The sequence below is a fragment of the Oncorhynchus gorbuscha genome, unplaced genomic scaffold (genome assembly GCF_021184085.1).
Source record: "Oncorhynchus gorbuscha isolate QuinsamMale2020 ecotype Even-year unplaced genomic scaffold, OgorEven_v1.0 Un_scaffold_267:::fragment_2:::debris, whole genome shotgun sequence".
Classification (NCBI taxonomy): domain Eukaryota; kingdom Metazoa; phylum Chordata; class Actinopteri; order Salmoniformes; family Salmonidae; genus Oncorhynchus; species Oncorhynchus gorbuscha.
The window spans coordinates 96935-120651 of NW_025745128.1; the positions used below are offsets into that span (position 1 = coordinate 96935).

Genomic DNA, 23717 nt, shown 5'->3' on the forward strand with positions numbered 1-23717 from the left:
GTTGCATTATACATACTTTTTGTCTGGCCCTCATAACATCATGGTCACCTAATCCTCCCCAGCTTCCAATTGGCTTTTAATCCCCCCCAGATAGTTATTATGTTACCATAATAACTATCTAGTAATCATTCATTTTAATGCTATTATGTGTTCTTTTAAAGCCATTAACTTTTGACCTGTTGTGATCAGTCTGCTAACATTTCCTAATAACATTTTACGAATTCCGACCATTTGTATAATTTCATATCGCCATTTCCCGGAACTTTTATTTTGAATCGAAATCGCCGAGGTCACGTCGTTATTTATTGCTAGGTCTTGCTTATTCTTGGTCACTTCTCAGCGGTATGACACGTACTTTGACACATCGCTAACCATGAAAAAAAACAGGCACGTATATTCAGAGGCGCTCTCGTGTATGTCGCCCTCTATCGCCCAGGAAGGCAAATGCAACAATAAAAGTGAGCTTTGTTTAAGATCAGCAAAGGTTGACAACCCAATAAATACGCTCACGCACTCCAATAATAATATGTTATATCTATCAGATCTTTGTTGGAGGTGCTCCTCTTTTCAATCTGGGGTTGAGCCTGGGATGTATTTTGAGAGTTCCGCACCGACTGTTGATAATATGTAAGAGTTTACTGTTCTTGAATGCACCCCAAGGCTGGGAACATTCACTGCGCAAACCATGGAACAAACGGCATTTGTTTGGACTCTTCTCTGACATTAAACCTATAAAACTCGTACTAATTTGCTATTCACTCCATTGGGTTTTCCACTTCGGTTGTAACAAACTTACTCAGACATAATGCTGATAAACAGCTGTTCATAGTTTATCACTTTTAATAAAATGTAACTCTTCGTCCTGAGTGTTCGAAACAGCGGCTTGGTCTAGGAACGGACAACCAACTCATACTTCCTGTTCTGATGTATGTTTCAACAGCGAATGGAAACGATTACGGAGGGGTTATGACATGAAATAACTAGGTTGTTGTTTTCTAGCTTATTGTAAGGAGTCTAAAGCCGTCAAGATGCTTGAGACACCTCCTGGGTATCCATTTGAAGAGATAGAATATGAGGATATAGAAGTTGAAGAGGTAAGTGTCGTATGATAGCTATACATACCAAACCATCAGCCTTCAATGAGTGAGAAAATGAAGACAGGCAGGGGTGAGAGAAATCACACTAGCTAGCCTAGTTGAATAGTAGAGAAGTTTAGTTTTGTGTTCATCCATGTAACTTCTGAATGCCCATTTCAACTATGGAGCCAAGAAACCTATTTCAAAACACCAGCTACAGTATCAAGAATGATTTGTAGACTACAGAAAAGAACGAGACAGACCACCACTCTGAAACATGTCAAATTATAGCCTAGAGGGGAGCCTGTCTGTCCAAGACTCGCAGAAGGGAAACAGAAATGAAAATGCAAGGTCTTCCTTGAAAACATGCTACTGGACTAGAGTTGCAGTGTTTTATGGATGTGTGACATTTGTTTCTCCAGGTTGTTGGCAGAGGAACATTTGGAGTTGTCTTCAAGGCCAAATGGAAAGGCAAAGATGTGGCCATCAAGACCATAGAGAGTGAATCTGAGAGGAAAGCTTTTGTAGTAGAGGTACAGGAACATCCTTGCCTGAAAAATCACTTTTTTTCTGTGTGTGTAAGCCTGGTTTTGGGTATAGTGTATTGTTGAAATGCGTTTGTCTTGTTATCACAATAATATCCATCCTTTAAAAAAATACCACTAACATTTATTGACACATTTTATGTTAGGTAGCAGCAGTCAAATGATATCCAATTACAATGGAAAGGAAATGTGCGTGCGTGTTTAGATGGTGAGGTCCATTTCACTTATCCATGTCTCTTCTTCATTCAGCTCCGCCAGCTTTCCAGAGTAAATCACCCAAATATTGTCAAGCTCTATGGTTCATGTCATAATCCAGTAAGTACATTCAGGAAAGTTGTCTTCTTAGTATGATTTGCCTGGTGTTCAACGATATACTGTAGTGTCATTATTCCTTTATTAGTTGTTATTATTAGTAGTTATTATTCATTTATTAGGTCTACACTTTTTTGTCTACATTAATTTGACACCAGATTTGCAATCCCATACAGTATGCCTAGTGTAAGTGTTTTCCCCTTTTGATCACAATGATTGAAACATTCACACACAGGTCTGTCTTGTTATGGAATACGCTGAAGGTGGCTCTTTATACAACGGTAAGAAATTACTCTTTAACTCTCCACTGACGACATATCTATTTATTATGGCCATCAAAATGTTAGCTATTAAAATATATCAGATCCAACAATAATACATAGGGGTGTCATTGTATGCTGACGACTCAAACGTCCTCTTAAATCTGCAATCTGGATCCCTCCACAACCTCACCTAAGTGAACCATATTACATATTGGATTTTTTTTTAAATGCAACTTTTACATTACCGTGTAGTTTACCAATAAAATTGTCTGATGGGGATGTGGACACAATCAGTATTCATATCCCTAAAGAAATAAAGGAGCTGCAACGCATTTTAACAGAAAGTTAGCAAAAATAGATAAGATCTTGCTACCATGGAATGGTAAATACCTATTTGTGGAAAAATTATTAAATTCTTTAGTCATATCCCAGTTTACCTATTTACAGTGGTGGAAAAAGTGCCCAATTGTCATACTTGAGTAAAAGTAAAGATACGTTAATTGGAAATTACTCAAGTAAAAGTGAAAGTCACCCAGTAAAATACTACTTGAGTAAAAGTTTAAAAGTATTTGGTTTTAAATATACTTAAGTATCAAAAGTAAATGTATTTGCTAAAATGTACTTAAGTATCAAAAGTAAAAGTAGAAATCATTTCAAATTCCTTATATTAAGCAAACCAGATGTCACCATTTTTTATTTACGGATAGCCAGGGGCACACTCCAACACTCAGACATAATTTACAAACGAAGCATTTGTGTTTAGTGAGTCCTCCAGATCAGAGGCAGTACAAGTGCGTAAATTGGACCATTTTCCTGCCCTGCTCAGCATTCAATATGTAACAAGTACTTTTGGGTGTCAGGGAAAATGCATGGAGTAAAAAGTACAGTATTTTCTTTAGGAATGTAGTGAAGTAAAAAAAAATGGTATAGATACAAAAAAACGACTTAAGTAGTACTTGAAAGTATTTTTACTCAAGTACTTTACACCACTGTTCAATTGAGAGAATTTCCACACTGCTTGATATGGGCAAATCATATAGGACTTATTTTTAACCAAATGTTGCAATTGCGATTTGACTTGCCAATTAGAGCAAAACTGTTGGAATCATGGAAATATGACTATTCTAATTCTACAGTTATAATATAATAGTGGGCACTTTGAATAACGTGTTATTTGAGATGACAACAAATTAAAATGCCAGGGAGGAGTTATTGCGACAGGGTAGGAACTAAATTGTTGATAAGTGTTTTCTATGGGACCCTAAAGGTTTTGGCTACAGTGCATGGTTTCTCTTAGCTACTTCATGTTGCTAAAATATAATATTGCTTTGCATATTTCTCTTTGATATAGAATATACTGTTGCACAAACAACATGCTGATTTAGGTACACAACATCGTTGGTAATCAGTCTCTATTAGCTAGTTACGTTTGCTCTTAGTACATTTATTAGCTAGCTATTAGCATTAGCGGCTAACAATTAGCATCTCACAAGATTTAGGGCAACTTGCTAAGAAAAGACAAACTAGCTGTTTGCTGATGTAAGAAACACAAACTAATAGTGTCATTATAGAACGATAGTGGATTTATATTAAGAAGAAAAGTGAAAACAGCATTGTTGTCAACATTGTTGTATGTGCTGCATTGACCATGCAGACTGAACGAAAGTGTCGTGGTTGAGGAACATCAAATGCGCTCCTTGAGTGACAGGGGGCGTGGCTTGGTCTGTGTGGAAAGTGGCATGGATGGAGAGAGATGAGAAGTAAACTATAAAAATGGACATTACACACGGCGTATCACATTTAACAAACCAAACATACAAATACCGGTATAGAAAGTAAAGTAAACACCCAAACCAGTACCTGCATCAATTACCTGTACATTATTTTCTTTAGGAATGTAGTGAAGTAAAAGTTGTCAAAAATATAAATAGTAAAGTAAAGCACAGATTCCTCAAAAAACAACTTAAGTAGTACTTTCAAGTACTTTTACTTGAGTACTTTACACCACTTCCTATTTTCTATTGGCCCTGCCTATGCCAAACGATTTGTCTTTTAAATTATTTTAACAAAAATGATTTCACTTTATTTGGAATGGCAAGCCAGACAAAATTAAACGTGCATATTTATATAATGAATATGAGTTTGGTGGGGGCTAAAATTATTAAATATTGAAGCATTAAACCTCTCACTAAAATGATCAGTATTACAGAAGTTATACTTAAACCCAAACTGGATCTCCAGTAGATTAGTAAGAATGGCTCATCCCTTGTTCAAAAATAGCATTTTTCCATTTATCCAGATTACAACCTCTCACTTTCAGTTCAATGAAAATGGACCCTCTTTGAAAATATCGCCCTTTCCAAAACAAGCCATACAAAGCTGGTTGCAATTTCAGTTTTATCCTCCAGAAAAGACAGAACAAATATTCCAATAAATAATGTGGTTAAATTCAAAAATACGGTGTAGTTATGCCACATGTGCAGCTAACAAACATATATGGGAATGTTTACTCTGTCCAAAATTACAACCAACTGATAAAAGCAGTACTACAAAAATGGAGGAGGCAAGTGGAAGGGGGAGAAGGTAGGGAACTTGTTTTTCTTTTTGTCCTTTATTGAAAACCATAATTGGCCCAAAAAGTGTCATAAATAAGACAGAATACATACATATTTTTTTGACTGTGTTGTGTCTGTCCATTCCCAGTGCTGCATGGAGCTGAGCCACTGCCCCAGTACAGTGCATCCCATGCTATGAGCTGGTGTCTGCAGTGTGCTCAGGGGGTCTCCTATCTCCATGGCATGAAACCCAAGGCCCTCATTCACAGAGACCTCAAACCACCCAAGTATGACCCTTTTGTGTGTGCTGTTCCTAAACTGTCTGTTTTAGGGTTACAAAATTCTGGAAAGTTTCCCAAATGTTCCCAGTTTTCCTGAATATTCCTGGAAGTACGGGACAATAAGCAGGAACTTTGGGAATCCTTCAACCAGGATTTCTGGAAAATGGGGAAATTGTGGGAAAGTTACCAGAATTTCATGAACACAAGTCTGTTTACAGTACTTACATATTTAATGAAGTTGTTGCACTCTCTGAACCTAAACCATAGACATTTGTTTCAGTCTACTACTTGTACAGGGGGGCACAGTGTTGAAGATCTGTGACTTTGGGACAGCCTGTGACATTCAGACACACATGACCAACAACAAAGGAAGCGCAGCCTGGATGGCACCAGAAGTGTTTGAAGGCATGTATCCTATAGCAAGGCACTTTCCTCCCCTCATTCAAAAGCAAAAGACTAAAATGGTCTGAGCACCAATTCTCTCTGTGTCACCAATAGAACAATCTAGGGTCTCAGTTTAACCTGTATTCCTTCACTCACCTATATCTCTCTCTGTGACTCTGTTGTCCAGGCAGTAACTACAGTGAAAAGTGTGATGTGTTCAGCTGGGGTATCATCCTGTGGGAGGTGATCACTCGCAGGAAGCCCTTTGACGAGATCGGAGGATCGGCCTTCTGCATCATGTGGGCCGTGCACAGAGGTGTGAGGTCACAGAGCCATAGACTCTTAGTTACGTACATACACACACACAGAGGAATAAAGAGAAAAATGTACAGCACCAGTCAAAAGTTTGGACACACCTACTCATTCAAGGGTTTTTCTTTATTGTTTACAATTTTCTACATTGTAAAATAATAGTGAAGACATCAAAACTATGAAATAACACATATGGAATCATGTAGTAACCAAAAATAGTGTTAAATCAAATATATTTTATATTTGAGATTCATTAAAGTAGCCACCCTTTGCCTTGATGACAGCTTTGCACACTCTTGGCATTCTCTCAACCAGCTTCATGAGGTAGTCACCTGGAATGCATTTCAATTAACAGGTGTGGAATTTCTTTCCTTCTTAAGGCGCTTGAGCCAATCAGTTGTGTTGTGACAAGATAGGGGTGGTATACAGAAGATAGCCCTATTTGGTGAAATATCATAGTCTTTTACCAAATAGTAAAAGACCAAGACCAAGTCCATATTATGGCAAGAACAGCTCAAATAAGCAAATAGAAACGACAGTCCATCATTACTTTAAGACATGAAGGTCAGTCAATCCGGAAAATGTAAATAACTTTAAAAAAGGGAACTTCTTTGGTTCCTACATGATTCTATATGTGTTATTTCATAGTTTTTATGTCTTCACTACTATTCTACAATGTAGAAGGAAAAACCCTTGAATGAGTAGGTATGTCCAAACTTTTGACTGGTACTCTGTGTAGTGAGGTGGAATATACACTACCGTTCAAAAGTTTGGGGTCACAAATTTGTTGTCCATTAAAATAACATAACATTGATCAGAAATACAGTGTAGACATTGTTAATGTTGTAAATGAATATTATATTATATGGAAACGGCTGATTATTTTTAATGGGATATCTACATAGGTGTACAGAGTTTATTATCAGCAACCATCACTCCTGTGTTCCAATTGCACATTGTGTTAGCTAATCCAAGTGTATCTGTCACGGTTCATGAATCCACTGCCTCCCTCTCTCTTTCTCTTTCTCTCTCTCTCTCGTGTTTGTGTGGGCGTGGTTCCCAATCTCGGCCTGATTGTCTGCGCCAGCTGGAACCACTTATCTTCCCTTTATATGTTCTGTAACCAGTGTTTCTTGTTGTCAGATCGTTGTTACTTCCCTGAGGTTGTGTTGTTACTTCCCTGAGGTTGTGTTGTTACTTCCCTGAGGTTGTGTCGTGTGTCAGTGCTCATCTCTCGCCGCCCTTGTGTGGATTATCTGCTGTGCTCCTTCCTTCCCATCCGGACACACTCCCCTGGATTTCTCAGCACGCTATCACCGGAAGATGCGCCCTAGTCCCTGGGTCGGATTCCGTCTGAGTACAGTCTGTCTGTCCTGTTGCTGATGTAAATTGTATTTATTAAACCATCGTTGCTTGCATCTTGCATCCGCCTCTGTATTGTCACAGAACGATCTGACCAGACCATGGATGCAGCGAGTTCAACGAGTCTGACGGAATTCATTTCCCGCAGTATCACGAGAATGGATCAACAAGAGGAGAACGTCTCCAGCACAGGTCGGGCAGTACAAGCCATTACGACGCAGGTATCCCAGCTGACCCAACAATTACCCAACTTTCCCCCTTCTGATGACCAGGTGGCGAATCGCATCTCTGCATGTCTGGCAGACATATCAGTGTGGATGACTGATCACCACCTCAAGCTGAACTTCGGCAAGACGGAGCTGCTCTTCCTCCCAGGGAAGGACTGCCCGTTCCATGATCTCGCCATCCCGGTTGACAACTCCATTGTGTCCTCCTCCCAGAGCGCTAAGAACCTTGGCGTGATCCTGGACAACACCCTGTCGTTCTCAACTAACATCAAGGCGGTGGCCCGTTCCTGTAGGTTCATGCTCTACAACATCCGCAGAGTACGACCCTGCCTCACACAGGAAGCGGCGCAGGTCCTAATCCAGGCACTTGTCATCTCCCGTCTGGATTACTGCAACTCGCTGTTGGCTGGGCTCTCTGCCTGTGCCATTAAACCCCTACAACTCATCCAGAACGCCGCAGCCCGTCTAGTGTTCAACCTTCCCAAGTTCTCTCACGTCACCCCGCTCCTCCGCTCTCTCCACTGGCTTCCAGTTGAAGCTCGCATCCGCTACAAGACCATGGTGCTTGCCTACGGAGCTGTGAGGGGAACGGCACCTCCGTACCTCCAGGCTCTGAACAGGCCCTACACCCAAATAAGGGCACTGCGTTCATCCACCTCTGGCCTGCTCGCCTCCCTACCACTGAGGAAGTACAGTTCCCGCTCAGCCCAGTCAAAACTGTTCGCTGCTCTGGCTCCCCAATGGTGGAACAAACTCCCTCACGACGCCAGGACAGCGGAGTCAATCACCACCTTCCGGAGACACCTGAAACCCCACCTCTTTAAGGAATACCTAGGATAGGATAAAGTAATCCTTCTCACCCCCCCCCCCCTTAAAATATTTGGATGCACTATTGTAAAGTGGCTGTTCCACTGGATGTCATAAGGTGAATGCACCAATTTGTAAGTCGCTCTGGATAAGAGCGTCTGCTAAATGACTTAAATGTAAATGTAATTACAACATCTGAGGGGTTCCGCTGCGCCACCTACACCGGCAGTTCAACCCGCCCCGCCAGTGCCGGATTCCCAGCTAGAGCCACGGCTACCGACACCAGAGGGTTATTCAGGTGATCCTGACTATTGCAGAGCTTTTCTTACGAGATGTTCCATGCATTTATCGTTGCATCCACGGACCTTCAACCGTGAACAGTCTAAGGTAGCATTCGTACTCACACTGCTATCAGGCAAAGCGGCTCTTTGGGGAACGGCGGTGTGGGCGAACCAGGACCCATGCTGCACCTCTTTCCAGACACTCTCCGAGGAGATGAGAAGGGTTTTCGATCGGGCCGTGGCGGGTAGAGAGGCGGCCAGACTACTCGCTGACCTTCGCCAAAGGAGACCGTTCCGTATCGGAATACTCCATCCAATTCCGCACTCTGGCCGCAGAGTGTCAGTGGAACGAGGAGGCGCAGTGGGACATGTTCCTGCATGGGCTGGAGGACCGGATCCAGAAGGAGATTTATGTTCTGGACCTTCCCAGGAGTTTAAATGGACTAGTGGAACTAGCCTTGAGGGTCGACGCTCGTCTGAGTCGTATTGGCCGCCGAGCATGCCCTAACAGACCGTATAACGACACGGAGGGCTGGCATGCCAGCGGCGGGAACACGGCCAGTTCAGCCTCCGCTCACGAACCCATGCAGCTGGGGAGAGCTCGCCTCTCTCGGGAAGAGAGGGAGAGGCGGAGATCCCAAGGACTCTGTCTCTACTGTGGTAGAGCGGGCCATTTTATCCACTCCTGCCCGGTAAAAGATCAGGCCCGGTAGTAAGCATGAGGCTACTATCGGGTGGTGTCACCACAGAGAAGACCTCATCATCTACTCTCCTCCCGGTAAGACTAAGATGGGCCACCCACACGCATGACACCCAAGCCTTACTGGACTCAGGAGCAGAGGGTAATTTCATGGACACCAAGCTCGCTCACAAACTCCAGATTCCTATCAACTCACTCACGCACAAGATATCCGTCAACGCTCTCAATGGTCGAGAACTCCCCAACATTTCTCACACCACTGAACCTATCACACTCATCACTTCTGGCAATCACACTGAGACACTATCATTTCTACTCATGGACTCACCCCTTGCACCATTACTTCCCGGGCCACCCTTGGCTCACCCAACACAACCCCAGAGTTGACTGGGTTCATAAATCTATATCCATGTGGAGTAACAAGTGTCTTGAGTCCTGTTTAGTGTCTGCTTGTTCGTCTGTGTCTGATTCTGTGTTTCTAGAGGAGGCAGTGGATTTGTCTAACGTGCCCGTTGAATACCTTGACCTGAAGGAGGTGTTCAGTAAGTCCCGTGCTGCTTCTCTTCCTCCGCATCGTCCCTATGACTGTGCAATAGAATTATTGCCAGGTGAGTCTCCGCCTAAAGGCAAGTTATATTCACTCTCTGTTCCGGAGAGGGAGGCTATGGAGAGATACATCTCTGATTCTCTGGCATCTGGATTCATTCGTCCTTCCTCTTCTCCAGCGGGGGCGGGGTTCTTCTTTGTGGGGAAGAAGGACGGATCTATGCGTCCTTGCGTTGATTACCGTGGGTTGAATAACATCACAGTGAAGAATACCTATCCCTTATCGTTGATGTCCTCAGCCTTTGAAAGGTTACAGGGAGCATCCGTGTTCACTAAGTTGGATTTACGTAATGCATATCATTTGGTTCGCATAAGGGGGGGGGGCGAATGGAAGACCGCGTTTAACACCCCCAGAGGGCACTTCGAATATTTGCTCATGCCTTTAGGGCCATCCAACTCCCCAGCGGTTTTCCAGGCACCCGTCAATGACGTGCTGAGAGATATGATTGAGTTCATATATGTTTACCTGGATGACATACTGATTTTTTTTAATTCTCTCCAGGAACACGTTCATCACGTCAGACGAGTGCTTCAGAGGTTGTTGGAGAATGGACTTTTTGTCAAGGCGGAGAAATGCATTTTTCATGCACAATCCGTTCCATTCCTAGGTTACATCGTCTCGACTGAATGTATTCGCATGGATCCTGACAAGGTTAAGGCTGTGGTGGATTGGCCTAGCCCAGATTCCCGTAAGGCCCTACAGAGGTTTCTGGGATTCGCCAATTTCTACCGGCGTTTCGTTCGCAACTTTAGTCAGATAGTCGCTCCTCTTACCGCCTTAACCTCCCCCAGAGTGACGTTCAGGTGGTCCGATACAGCTGAGGCTGCATTCGCCAAACTCAAGAGCCGCTTTGTTTCGGCTCCCATCCTCATAGCTCCCGATCCCTCGCGTCAGTTCGTGGTGGAGGTGGACGCTTCAGAGGTGGGGGTAGGTGCGGTACTTTCCCAACGTTCCTCTTCTGACGACAAGATGCACCCTTGCGCGTTCCTTTCCCATTGGTTATCATCTGCGGAACGCAACTATGACATTGGCAACAGAGAGTTGTTGGCAGTGAAGTTAGCACTGGAGGAGTGGCGCCATTGGTTAGAGGGGTCGGGGGTACCTTTTATAGTTTGGACCGATCACAAGAATTTGGAATATATCAGAACCGCCAAGCGACTCAACTCCAGGCAGGCGCGGTGGGCACTCTTTTTCGGACGTTTTGACTTCTCTCTCTCGTATCGCCCGGGTTCCAAGAATGTCAAACCCGATTCCCTTTCTCGCATTTTTGACCATTCCGAACGCCCATCCACTCCCGAGTGCATCCTACCCGGGACCCTAGTAGTCTCCACACTCACATTGGAGGTTGAATCGAGGGTCAAAACGGCTTTAGAAGGGGTAACGCCTCCGCCCGGTTGCCCGCCTAATCGGTTGTTTGTGCCGGAGGGGTGTCGGTCCGATGTTATTCGGTGGGGGCATTGCTCCAACGTAGCGTGTCATCCAGGAGTCAGCCGCACTAGCTTTTTGGTTAAGCAACGCTTTTGGTGGCCACTGATGGCTCGTGACATTCACAGTTTCGTCTTGGCTTGCTCGGTTTGTGCCACTGGGAAGACTTCTAATCGACCCCCAGATGGGTTACTCCAACCGCTGTCGGTCCCTTCGAGACCCTGGTCCCACATCGCGCTAGATTTTGTTACCGGCCTTCCACCCTCCCAGGGCAAGACAGTTGTTTTGACCGTGGTGGACCGGTTCTCGAAGGCGGCTCATTTTATTCCCTTGCCTAAATTACCATCTGCCAAGGAGACAGCGGTAACTGTCGTGGATCACGTCTTTCGCTTACATGGCCTGCCGATGGACGTAGTTTCTGACAGGGGCCCCAATTTGTGTCCAAGTTTTGGCAAGAGTTTTGTAGGTTACTGGGAGCGAGTGTCAGCCTGTCTTCAGGGTTTCATCCCCAGAGCAACGGTCAAACGGAGAGGGCCAACCAAGATTTGGAGAGAGTGTTGCGATGTTTGGTTTCTAAGAATCCCTCTTCCTGGAGTCAACAACTCTCTATGGTTGAGTACGCTCACAATTCGTTGCCAGTGGCAGCCACGGGTCTCTCTCCGTTTGAGTGTAGTTTAGGTTACCAGCCACCTATCTTTCCCAGTACGGAGTCCGAGGTCACTGTTCCCTCCGCTCACGCTTTCATCCAGAGGTGCCGTCACGCATGGAGCAGAGCCCGTGAGACTCTTCTCCGGGTGGGGCGCGCACCAAGGCTAAGGCCGATCGCCACCGGTCGAAGCCTCCGGTATACGTCGTTGGCCAAAGAGTGTGGCTTTCTACTAAGAACATTACACTCCGATCCGTTTCGAACAAGCTTGCCCCCAAATTTATCGGCCCGTTCAGAGTCACCAGGATCATTAGTCCGGTGGCGGTCCGGCTCAAGCTTCCTCCGGCATATAGGAGAATTCATCCTACCTTTCATGTGTCTAAAATAAAACCTGTGTTTCAGGCACGCATTAACCCGCCGGTCCCGGTTCCCCCGCCGCGACTTGTTGATGGGGAACCCACCTTTTCTGTTAATCGTATTTTGGACTCTAGAAGGAGGTGACGCGGATTCCAGTACCTGGTGGACTGGGAGGGTTACGGCCCGGAGGAGAGAAGTTGGGTACCTGCTAGGGACATTCTGGATCACTCCCTTATCGATGATTTCAATCGACAGGTAAATTCGCCTGGGAACGCCAAGAGGCGTTCCTAAGGGGGGGGGGTATTGTCACGGTTCATGAATCCACTGCCTCTCTCTCTCTCCCGTGTTTGTGTGGGCGTGGTTCCCAATCTCGGCCTGATTGTCTGCGCCAGCTGGAACCATTTATCTTCCCTTTATATGTTCTGTAACCAGTGTTTCTTGTTGTCAGATCGTTGTTACTTCCCTGAGGTTGTGTTGTTACTTCCCTGAGGTTGTGTCGTGTGTCAGTGCTCATCTCTCGCCGCCCTTGTGTGGATTATCTGCTGTGCTCCTTCCTTCCCATCCGGACACACTCCCCTGGATTTCTCAGCACGCTATAACCGGAAGATGCGCCCTAGTCCCTGGGTCGGATTCCGTCTGAGTACAGTCTGTCTGTCCTGTTGCTGATGTAAATTGTATTCATTAAACCATCGTTGCTTGCATCTTGCATCCGCCTCTGTATTGTCACAGTATCATTTTAAAAGGCTAATTGATCATTAGAAAACTATTTTGCAACATGTTAGCACAGCTGAAAACTGTTCTGATTAAAGAAGCAACAAAACTGTCTTTCTTTAGACTAGTTGAGTATCTGGAGCATCAGCATTTATGGATTCGATGCAACACCGTACAATGCCATGCCATACCCTGTGGATGGCGCTTAATTGGAGCTAATTTCCTCCTACAACAGAACAATGACCCAAAGCACAGCTCCAAACTATGCAAGACCTATTTAGGGAAGAAGCAGTCAGCTGGTATTCTGTCTATAATGGAGTGGCCAGCACAGTCACCGGATCTCAACCCTATTGAGTTTGATTGTATGGTACGTAAGAAGTGCCCATCAAGCCAATCCAACTTGTGAGAGGTGCTTCAGGAAGCATGGGGTGAAATCTTTTCAGATTTCCTCAACAAATTGACAACGAGAATGCAAAAGGTCTGCAAGGCTGTAATTTCTGCAAATGGAGGATTCTTTGACGAAAGAAAAGTTTGAAGGACACAATTATTATTTAAATTAAAAATCATTATTTATAACCTTGTCAACATCTTCACTATATTTTCTATTCATTTTGACACTCATTTTATGTATATTTTCATGGAAAACAAGGACATTTCTAAGTGACCCCAAACTTTTGAACGATTGCGTAAGTTTGAAGAAAACCTCACCTATTTGTTAAATGACGGAAAGGAGGTGAGTAGAGGAAGCCACTTTAGACTGACATTACCCACTGACACGTTAGTCTCCTGTATGTGTTCTCAGGTACTCGCCCACCCCTGATAAAGGACCTCCCGGAGCCCATTGAGGGCCTGATGACACACTGCTGGGACAAAGACCCTGCCCAGAGGCCCTCCATGGAGGAGGTCAGAAACACCATGGCAAGCCTCATGAAGGTGCAGTACTGGAAAACCCCACAGACCCATGTTCTCAGAACTTTACACTCACATCTCTAATAATAACCCATATATGTTAGTAATACCTGCAATTTCAAGACTTCACTCTTAGAGGGGAATTCAGACCCAAGTTACATGCGGAAATGGAACTTTATTCCCTTTTCTCTGAGTATTCTGACCTTGAACTTAAGTATGAGGAAACACAGCCAGCTATTTGTTTGGGGTGGAGGTCATAGAAATGTAGGTGTGGCAGAGGTGTGTCTACAGGAAATCGTGAATAAGGTCGTGCACCTGTCGTTTCCAAGTAGAAAAGTATGGACTATTTCCAATAGAAATAACACCATTCTACATGCACTGAAATGTATAAATTGATAAGAGCTTGGTTAATTAGTTATCCTTTTGGAGAAAGGGATTATAATTAGGCCTACAAATGGCAATTGTTTAAAAATATTTTTCCTGGAGACGAATGTAAAACCAGTCATATAGAAGCAAACTGAAAGTCATTTCAACAAGACATATATTTCGGACCCTTATCCACAGTGAAGTAGGCTGTAAATAGCTGTGCCTTTATTCACAATTGTTATTGTATGTCCTCGTAATTTGAGGGGATGAAATTTGATTTGGAGACCCAAACTATAGGCTTATTTAGCGCCTAACCTACCAAGTAGATTTATGCACTCTAGAATGTTTTAATTATATGCCCTGGCTTTTCTCAGTTTAAAAAAAACATTTGTATCATATACAGTGCCTTCAGACAGTATTCACACCCCTTGACTTTCCACATTTTGTGTTACAGCCTGAATTTAAATGGATTAAATTGAGATTGTTTTGACACTGGCCTACACACAATTATGTTTTTCGAAATGTTTACCAATTAGTTACAAATGAAAAGCTGAAACATATTGAGCCAATAAGTATTCAACCCCTTTGTTATAGCAAGACTGACATTCTGACAAGACTGACAAGTCACATAATAAGTTGCAATGTGTACAATAATAGTGTTTAACATGATTTTAGAAAGACTATGTTATCTCTGTTCCCCACACGTACTGTAAGGTAAGGTCCCTCAGTCGAGCAGTGATTTCAAACACAAATTCAAGCACAAAGACCAGGGAGGTTTTCCAATGCCTCACAAAGAAGGGCACCTATAGGTAGATGGGTAAAAAAGCGTTATGTTTGGGGCAAATCCAATACAACACATTACTGAGTACGACTATATTTTCAAGCTGCATCATGTTGTGAGTATGCTTGTAATCGTCAAGGACTGGGGAGTTTTCAGGATAAATGTAAGGGTTGTCGTCGGGAGAAAGAGAGGACCATGGTGCAGTGTGGTAAGTATTCATTGTAACTTAATAAAGAATGAATACTGAAACAAAAAAACAATACACGACAAACGAACAGTCCTGAACGGTGCAACAAAGCACAGAACAGAAAATAAACACCCACAACCAAAATGGGGAAAACAGGCTATCTAAGTATGATTCTCAATCAGAGACAACGAACGACACCTGCCTCTGATTGAGAACCATACTAGGCCAAACACATAGAAATATAACAACCTAGAAAAACAAACCGACTGCGCACCCCAACTTACACCCTGACCAATTTGACAGAGCTTAAAGAATTTTGAAAAGAATAATGGGCAAATTTTGCACAACACAATCCAGGTTTGGAAAGAGCTTAGAGCCTTACACAGAAAGAGTCACAGTTTTAATCGCTGTCAACGGTGATTCTAACACGTATTGACTCAGGGGGTTGAATATTTATCCAATCAAGATATATTAGTGTTTATTTCTTGTATTTTTAATTACAAATGTTAGAATTTTTCTTCCAGTTTGGCATTAGAGTATTTGTGTAGGTCGCTGACAAAAAATAACAATTGTAACACAACAAAATGTGGAAAAAGTCACGGGGTGTGAATACTTTCTGAAGCCACTGTATATAGATGGCTTTCTTTAATTGATCCCTAACGTTCTGAACCCGTTCTCCCTATATATTATATTGAGTCTGTCGAGAAAATTCTTATGAAAGATGCACTGTATTTAAAGGGATGGCTTTAGATAAATGTAATAAAGTCCTTGAGGAAATCTGTTGTACAGCAAGTGGGAGGGTTTTTCAGCGATTTAATTGCATTTATTCAGAGCACATTGTGTTGCGCACCTGCATAAGGTTAAGTCGGAATAACAAATACTGAGAATTGCTTCATTCAAAATGTGTTGAAAAGGCGCATACATTTTGTTATGCAGGTGAATGAGGACCCAAAAGCGACTTGGCGAAAACAGAGTCTTTAATCCAGAAAAGGAAATATGCAATACTCCTAGACAAATCGGAGCGGTAAATAAAGCATAACAAACAATTCCACTCGTAATGACGAGAACAGACTGGAGACTCGATCATAAACTGTAGGTTGCCTCGGGAAGGCACTTGACCGTAGCAGACTCAGACACCTGCTCACCACGCAGCATCTGAGGGAAACACGACACGACAGGGCGATACAAAGACACAGCACGGTGAACAATATACAAGGATCCGACAGGACAGAAACGGAAAACAAGGGGAGAAATAGGGACTCTAATCAGGGGAAAAGATAGGGAACAGGTGTGGGAAGACTAAATGATTGATTAGGGGAATAGGAACAGCTGGGAGCAGGAACGGAACGATAGAGAGAAGAGAGAGAGGGAGGGAGAGAGAAAAAAGGGAACAAACCTAAAAAGACCAGCAGGGGGAAAACGAACAGAAGGAAAAGCAAAATGACAAGACAATATAAGACAAAACATGACACATTTCTGACCGAAGTCTGAATCGGGCCCTTAGTTATTAAGAAATTGTGTCTTTGTTCCACAGTTTGAGTGTTTGATTTTATATCTACATTGAACAAAAATATACAGTTGAAGTCAGAAGTTTACATACACTTAGGTTGGAGTCATTAAAACTAGTTTTTCAACCACTCCACAAATTTCTTGTTAACAAACTATAGTTTTAGCAAGTCGGTTAGGACACTTACTTCGTGCATGACACAAGTAATTTTTCCAACAATTGTTTACAGACAGATTATTTCACTTAATTCACTGTATCACAATTCCAGTGGGTCAGAAGTTTGCATACACTAAGTTGGCTGTACCTTTAAACAGCTTGGAAAATCCAAGAAAATGATGTCATGGCTTTAGAATCTTCTGATAGGCTAATTTACATCATTTTAGTCAATTAGAGGTGTACCTGTGGATGTATTTCAAGGCCTACCTTCAAACTCAGTGCCTCTTTGCTTGACATCATGGGAAACTCAAAAGAAATCAGCCAAGACCTCAGAAAATAATTGTAGACCTCCACAAGTCTGGTTCATCCTTGGGAGCAATTACCAAACACCTGAAGGTACCACGTTCATCTGTACAAACAATAGTATGCAAATATAAACACCATGGGACCACGCAGCCGTCATATCGCTCAGGAAGGAGATCTCTAGAGATGAACCTACTTTGGTGTGAAAAGTACAAATCAATACCAGAACAACAGCAAAGGACCTTGTGAAGATGCTGGAGGAAACAGGTACAAAAGTATCTATATCCACAGTAAAAACGAGTTCTATATCGATATAACCTGAAAGGTCGCTCAGTAAGGAAGAAGCCCCTGGTCCAAACCGCCATAAAAAATACAGACTACAGTTTGCAACTGCACATGGAGACAAATATCGTACTTTTTGGAGAAATGTCCTCTGGTCTGATGAAACAAAAATAGAACTGTTTGTCCATAATGACCATCGTTATGTTTGGAGGAAAAGGGGGAGGCTTGCAACCCGAAGAACACTTTCCCAACCGTGAAGTGCGGGGATGGCAGCATCATATTGTGTGGGTGATTTGCTGCAGGAGGGACTGGTGCACCTCACAAAATAGATGGCATCATGAGGGAGGAAAATTATATGGATATATTGAAGCAACATCTCAAGACATCAGTCAGGAAGTTAAAGCTTGGTTGCAAATGGGTCTTCCAAATGGACAATGACCCCAAGTATACTTCCAAAGTTGTGGCAAAATGGCTTAAGGGCAACAAAGTCAAGGTATTGCATTGGCCATCACAAAGCCCTGACTTCAATCCCATAGAATATTTGGGGGCAGAACTGAAAAAGCGTGTGCTAGCAAGGAGGCCTACAAACCTGACTCATTTACACCAGCTCTGTCAGGAGGAATGGGCCAAAATTCACCCCACTTATTGTGGGAAGCCTGTGGAAGGCTACCTGAAACGTTGACTCAAGTTAAACAATTTAAAGGCAATGCTACCAAATACTAATTGAGTGTATGTAAACTTCTGACCCACTGGGAATGTAATGAAATAAATAAAATATGAATAAATCATTCTCTCTACTATTAATCTGACATTTCACATTCTTAAAATAAAGTGGTGATCCTAACTGACCTAAGACAGGGAATTTTTACTAGGAATAAATGTCATGAATTGTGAAACTGAGTTTAAATGTATTTGGCTACGGTGTATGTAAACTTCCGACTTCAATTGTAAATGCAACATTGAAGGAGTTGGTCCCATATTTTATGAGCTGAAATAAAAGATCCCAGAAATATTCCATATGCACCAAAAGCTTCTTTCTCTTAAATTTTGTGCACACATTTGTTTACATCCCTGTTGGTGATCAGTTCACCTTTGCCAATCCATCCACCTGACAGGTGTGGCATATAAAGAAGCTGATTAAACAGCATGATCATTAAACATGTGCACCTTGTGATGGGGACGATAAAAGGCCTCTAAAATATGCAATTTTGTCACACAACACAATCCCACAGATGTCTCAAGTTTTGAGGGAGTGTGCAATTGGCATGCTAACTGCAGGAATGTACACCAGAGCTTTTGCCAGAGAATTGAATGTTAATTTCTCTACAATAAGCCGCCTCCAACGTTATTTTGAATAATTTGGCAGTAAATCCAACTGGCCTCACAACCGCAGACCAAGTGTAACCATGCCAGCCCAGGATCTCCACATCCAGCTTATTCACCTGCGGGATTGTCTGGGACCGGCATAAGCTATGAATAATGAACACAATTGCATTTTATCGATGGCAATTTGAATGTGCAGAGATACCATGACGAGATCCTGAGGCCCATTGTTGTGCCATTCATCCGCCGCCATCACCTCTTGTTTCAGCATGATAATGCACGGCCCCATGTCGCTAGGATCTGTACACAATTCTTGGAAGATTAAAATGTCCCAGTTCTTCCATGGCCTGCATACTCACCAGACATGTCGCCAATTGAACATTTTTGGGATGCTCTGGATCGACGTCTATGACAGCGTATTCCAGTTCCCGTCAATATCCAGCATCTTCGCACAGCCATTGAAGAGGAGTGGGACAACATTCCACAGGCCACAATCAACAGCCTGAACAACTCTATGTGAAGGAGACGTGTCGTGCTGCATGAGGAAACTGTGGTCACACCAGATAGACTGGTTTTCTGATCCACACCCCTACTTTATTTATTTTTTAGAAAGGTATCTGTGACCAACAGATGCATATCTGTTTTCCCAGTTAAACACATAGATTAAGGCCCAATTAATTAATTAAAATTGTCTGATTTCCTTATATGAACTGTAACCCAGTAAAATCTTGGAAATTATTGCATGTTGAGTTTTTATATTTTGTTCAGTATACATTTCCTGTAAGCATTGTTCATTGCACTCTTCCTCCCATGTGTCTGCAGTACTTCCCAGGGTCTGATGAGCCTCTTCAGTACCCCCACCAGTGTCCAAGCAACAGCAGGAGTGGCTCCTCATCAGCCACAAGCACAGGTGAGTTCCATAGATTTAGATACGCTTTGAAAGTTTATGGATTATCTAAACATTTGGAGACAAGTAACACTATATCTTGTATAAAATTGAGTCAAAACTTTGGAAATGCATATTAATGAAGTTCAGAAGTTGCTGTTATTACAGAAGTTTCTGGAAAAACATTTTAAAAAGCCATCTTCTCTTCTGTAGGTTCCAATGCAGACAACACTATCAACAGCTACAGATCCGAAGGCAACATGGAGCATGGAACAAACTGTCAAGAGAGAGATGACACCCTGAAAAATGAAAAATTTCCACTTCAGTTCAAACCTTTAAAGGTGATGCATTTGTCAACTGCGTTTATATTCAGCAAACTTAACATGTGTAAATATTTGAATGAACATAAGATTCAACAACTGAGACATAAACTGAACAAGTTCCACAGACATGTGACAAACAGAAATGGAATAATGTGTCCCTGAACAAAGGGGGGTCAAAATCAAAAGTAATAGTCAGTATCTGGTGAGGCCACCAGCTGCATTAAGTACTGCAGTGCATCTCCTCATGAACTGCGCCAGATTTGCCAGTTCTTGCTGTGAGATGTTTCCCCAATCTTTCACCAAGGCACTCGCAAGTTCCCGGACATTTGGCCCTAGCCCTCACCCTCCAATCCAACAGGTCCCAGACGTGCTCAATGGGATTGAGATCTGGGCTCTTCGCTGGCCATGGCAGAACACTGACATTCCTCTCTTGCAGGAAATCACGCACAGAACGAGCAGTATGGCTGGTGGCTTTGTCATGCTGGAGGGTCATGTCAGCATGAGCCTGCAGGAAGGGTATCACATGAGGGAGGAGGATGTCTTCCCTGTAACGCACAGAGTTGAGATTGCCTGCAATGACAACAAGCTCAGTCCGAAGATGCTGTGATACACCGCCCCAGACCATGATGGACCCTCCACCTCCAAATCAATCCCGCTCCAGAGTACAGGCCTCGGTGTAACACTATTTTTTTGGACGATAAACGCGAAGCCAACCACCCCTGGTGAGACCAAACCGTGACTCGTCAGTGAAGAGCACTTTTTGCCAGTCCTGTCTGGTCCAGCGACGGTGGATTTGTGCCCATGGGCGACGTTGTTGCCGGTGATGTCTGGTGAGGACCTGCCTTACAACAGGTCTACAAGCCCTCAGTCCAGCCTCTCTCAGCCTATTGCGGACAGTCTGAGCACTGATGGAGAGATTGTGCATTCCTGGTGTAACTCGGGCAGTTGTTGTTGCCATCCTGTACCTGTCCCGCAGGTGTGATGTTTGGATGTACTGATCCTGTGCAGGTGTTGTTACACGTAGTCTGCCACTGCGAGGACGATCAGCTGTCCGTCCTGTCTCCCTGTAGCATTGTCTTAGACGTCTCACCTTACGGACATTGCAATTTATTGCCCTGGCCACATCTGCAGTCCTCATGCCTCCTTGCAGCATGCCTAAGGCACGTTCACGCATATGAGCAGGGACCCTGGGCATCTTTCTTTTGGTGTTTTTCAGAGTCAGTAGAAGTTTTCATAACTGTGACCTTGATTTGCTTACCGTCTGAAAGCTGTTAGTATCTTAACGACCGTTCCACGGGTGCATGTTCATTAATTGTTTATGGTTCATTGAACAAACATGGGAAACAGTGTTTAAACCCTTTACAAGGAAGATATGTGAAGTTATTTGGATTTTTACAAATTATCTTTATAAGATAGGCTCCTGAAAAAGGGACGTTTCTTTTTTTGCTGAGTTTAGTTGTCGCAAAAGCTAAAGTAATAACTCATCCCATCCATGTTCATGCTGTTCATGTTCTTTCTCAGGGGGGAACATTACGCCACAGCCTGCCCCTATCCAGAGGGCCTAGTATGGAGAGCCTGCCTGAGCGTACCCAGAGCCCTGCCCCCACTGAGGTCAAAGTGCAATGTGCTGGCCAGTCAGGGCCAGAGCTGAGAGCACCTATCAGTCCCACAGGTATGGGCCCTATTTAGTATTGGTTGAAACAATAGAGCTAGTTTACCAAAGATTGTATATGCATGGAACCTACTGAATATCTGACACTGTCACTACAGTGTTCACCAGGGGGCAGTACCATACAACATACAGTATATGCTCACCATTATGTTTTCTATGTCCTCAGATATTAATGGTTTGGACAGCTCCATCCCCATGGCTTATCTGACACTAGATCACCAGCTGCAGGTACTGTTCTTTCTCCATTCATCCTCAGTCCTGACAGATACTAAATCCTAATACTGATAACCAACTAGCAATGTTTTACATTCTTACATCTCCATAGCCTACTCACTGCCCTGTTTGGATTTCATGTGTCCTCCCCTTGAAATATTACATTTGTTTAAAAAGTCAAGTACTGTTCATTATAAGAATGTGTGTATTCCTGGGTCGGGTTTAGCCCCTGGCCCCATTCTCAAACTCCAACGAGTCCATGGCTGTGTTTGAGCAGCACTGCAGAATGGCCCAGGAGTACCTGAAAGTGGAGACTGAAATTGCCCTACTCACCCAGAGAAAGTAAGTCACATATGAGCCCAGTATTCCCTATGCAGAAGATGTTTGTCCAATATGTACAAACTGTACCGAAGATGGCACCGTAATCTGGTGTTATGTCTAATTAATTACTGTCGAATATGTTTTGCTAACTTCTATTTGTTGTGATACCAGTTACTCTTAACGTGAATACATTCATTAGAATTGAATCTAATAACATTGTTTCCTGTACAGAATATTGTAGTATTTTACTGTATGTAGTAATTAGTTGTAGAGTGACAGTGAATGCAGGCTACCTAAATGCTAAACATGTTCTCTCTCCCTTTGTCGTGGGGATGTGTAGGAAGGAGTTAATCTCTGAGCTGGACCAGGATGAAAGGGAGCAGCAAAATACTTCCCGTCTGGTTCAGGAGCACAACAAACTGTTGGACGAGAACAAGAGCCTCTCCACCTACTTCCACATCTGTAAGAACAAGCTGGAGCGGATTCAGAGTCAGCAACAACAGAAGAGTTAGAATACCTCTTGATGTGAGCTTGCTGCCCCAGAACTGTCCTCAGATCATCAGCAGCCAAATAGACTGTCAAGGGGCCATTTTGTGTGGTCTCCTCTGTAGACCCTCAACTGTTTTGGGATTTGCAGCCAAATATACCTGCCATATTTGTGATGACTGCTTCATATTTCTCATCAACTGTTGTCAGATGAGCAGCCCAAGAGACTGGCCATTTAGTGAATTCTTCCCTGTTGCTCTTAAGCTGTTCCTGGATCAGTGGCCAAAACGAAAGGCCATGTCATTATGAATGCTTTGTAGATCCCCAACTGATCCAGTCAGCAGCGGACTGTACAAAGCATGTCTCCCCTCAGATTCTTGCTCCCCAATGTGCTGTACAGTAACAACATACTCCACCTGTCTCAATCGAGAGCTGCGTTCAGCACAACAATGTTGCGAAATGTTGTGCAAGACCTATTAAGAACAGCTAAGTTAATTTACATGCATGTTTTCGGAAAGACGTCATTCTATTCTGCCAGAGGTACACTGGACTAGTTGAACAAGGAAAGTCTGGAGGCCCTGTAAAGTCATCTCCTACTGTAGCTATTGACATCAAGAGGATAATGCAGTTGCCCCTAGAGACTGATCTTGGGTCAGTTTAGTACCCCCCCCTCCCCCTCACCATTGTGCCTAAGGGCAACTTCTGTCCATAGCTCGACATCCAGGAATTATCAGAAAGGCTTTGTAGAAAATGATTGATGATGTGAAGGGGGGTGACTTGCAGTAACACCTCAGATGACTTGAGGTGTTTCCTGTCTTGTAGCAGATGACTGTCACTATACCCTCCCCAGGACTGTTCTAGAGGTGCTGGTTGTAAAAGAAGTGACTCAGCTTGTTTTCACTGTCTGACTCTGACCTCTCTGTGACAGCTAGCTTGGTATGGAGATGACAAATAGATGACTAAGTTGTGTTTTTAAATGTTTATACTCATTCTTATATCTGTATTCCCTTTTTACGTACACAGAGTAAACAAAACATTAGGAACACCTTCATAATATTGCATTGCACACCCTTTTCCCCTCAGAACAGCCTCATTTTGTCAGGGCATGGACTCTACAAGGTGTCGAAGGTGTTCCACTGGGATGCTGGCCC

At 43.3% G+C, this 23717-nt stretch overlaps 1 protein-coding gene across 1 annotated transcript; it reads left to right on the plus strand.

The window, feature by feature from the left end:
• Window positions 1-589: 589 nt before the first annotated feature.
• Window positions 590-23717, plus strand: LOC124017527 (mitogen-activated protein kinase kinase kinase 7-like). The gene is made up of 15 exons (XM_046332740.1): window positions 590-926; window positions 1000-1094; window positions 1499-1609; window positions 1871-1936; window positions 2169-2214; window positions 4900-5038; window positions 5313-5437; window positions 5604-5732; window positions 13654-13784; window positions 19488-19575; window positions 19765-19892; window positions 21396-21546; window positions 21713-21774; window positions 21986-22101; window positions 22421-23717. The coding sequence occupies exons 2-15, from the start codon at window positions 1029-1031 to the stop codon at window positions 22590-22592; spliced, it is 1530 nt and encodes a 509-aa protein (XP_046188696.1). The 5' UTR covers window positions 590-926; window positions 1000-1028; the 3' UTR covers window positions 22593-23717.

Bases quoted from the DNA above. Each gene is read 5' to 3' on its own strand.
- LOC124017527 (XM_046332740.1), top strand. From the start codon at position 1,029: ATGCTTGAGACACCTCCTGGGTATCCATTTGAAGAGATAGAATATGAG. The intron at 1,937-2,168 runs GTAAGTACATTC...ATTCACACACAG, and splicing joins ATGGTTCATGTCATAATCCA to GTCTGTCTTGTTATGGAATA. The intron at 2,215-4,899 runs GTAAGAAATTAC...GTCCATTCCCAG, and splicing joins AGGTGGCTCTTTATACAACG to TGCTGCATGGAGCTGAGCCA.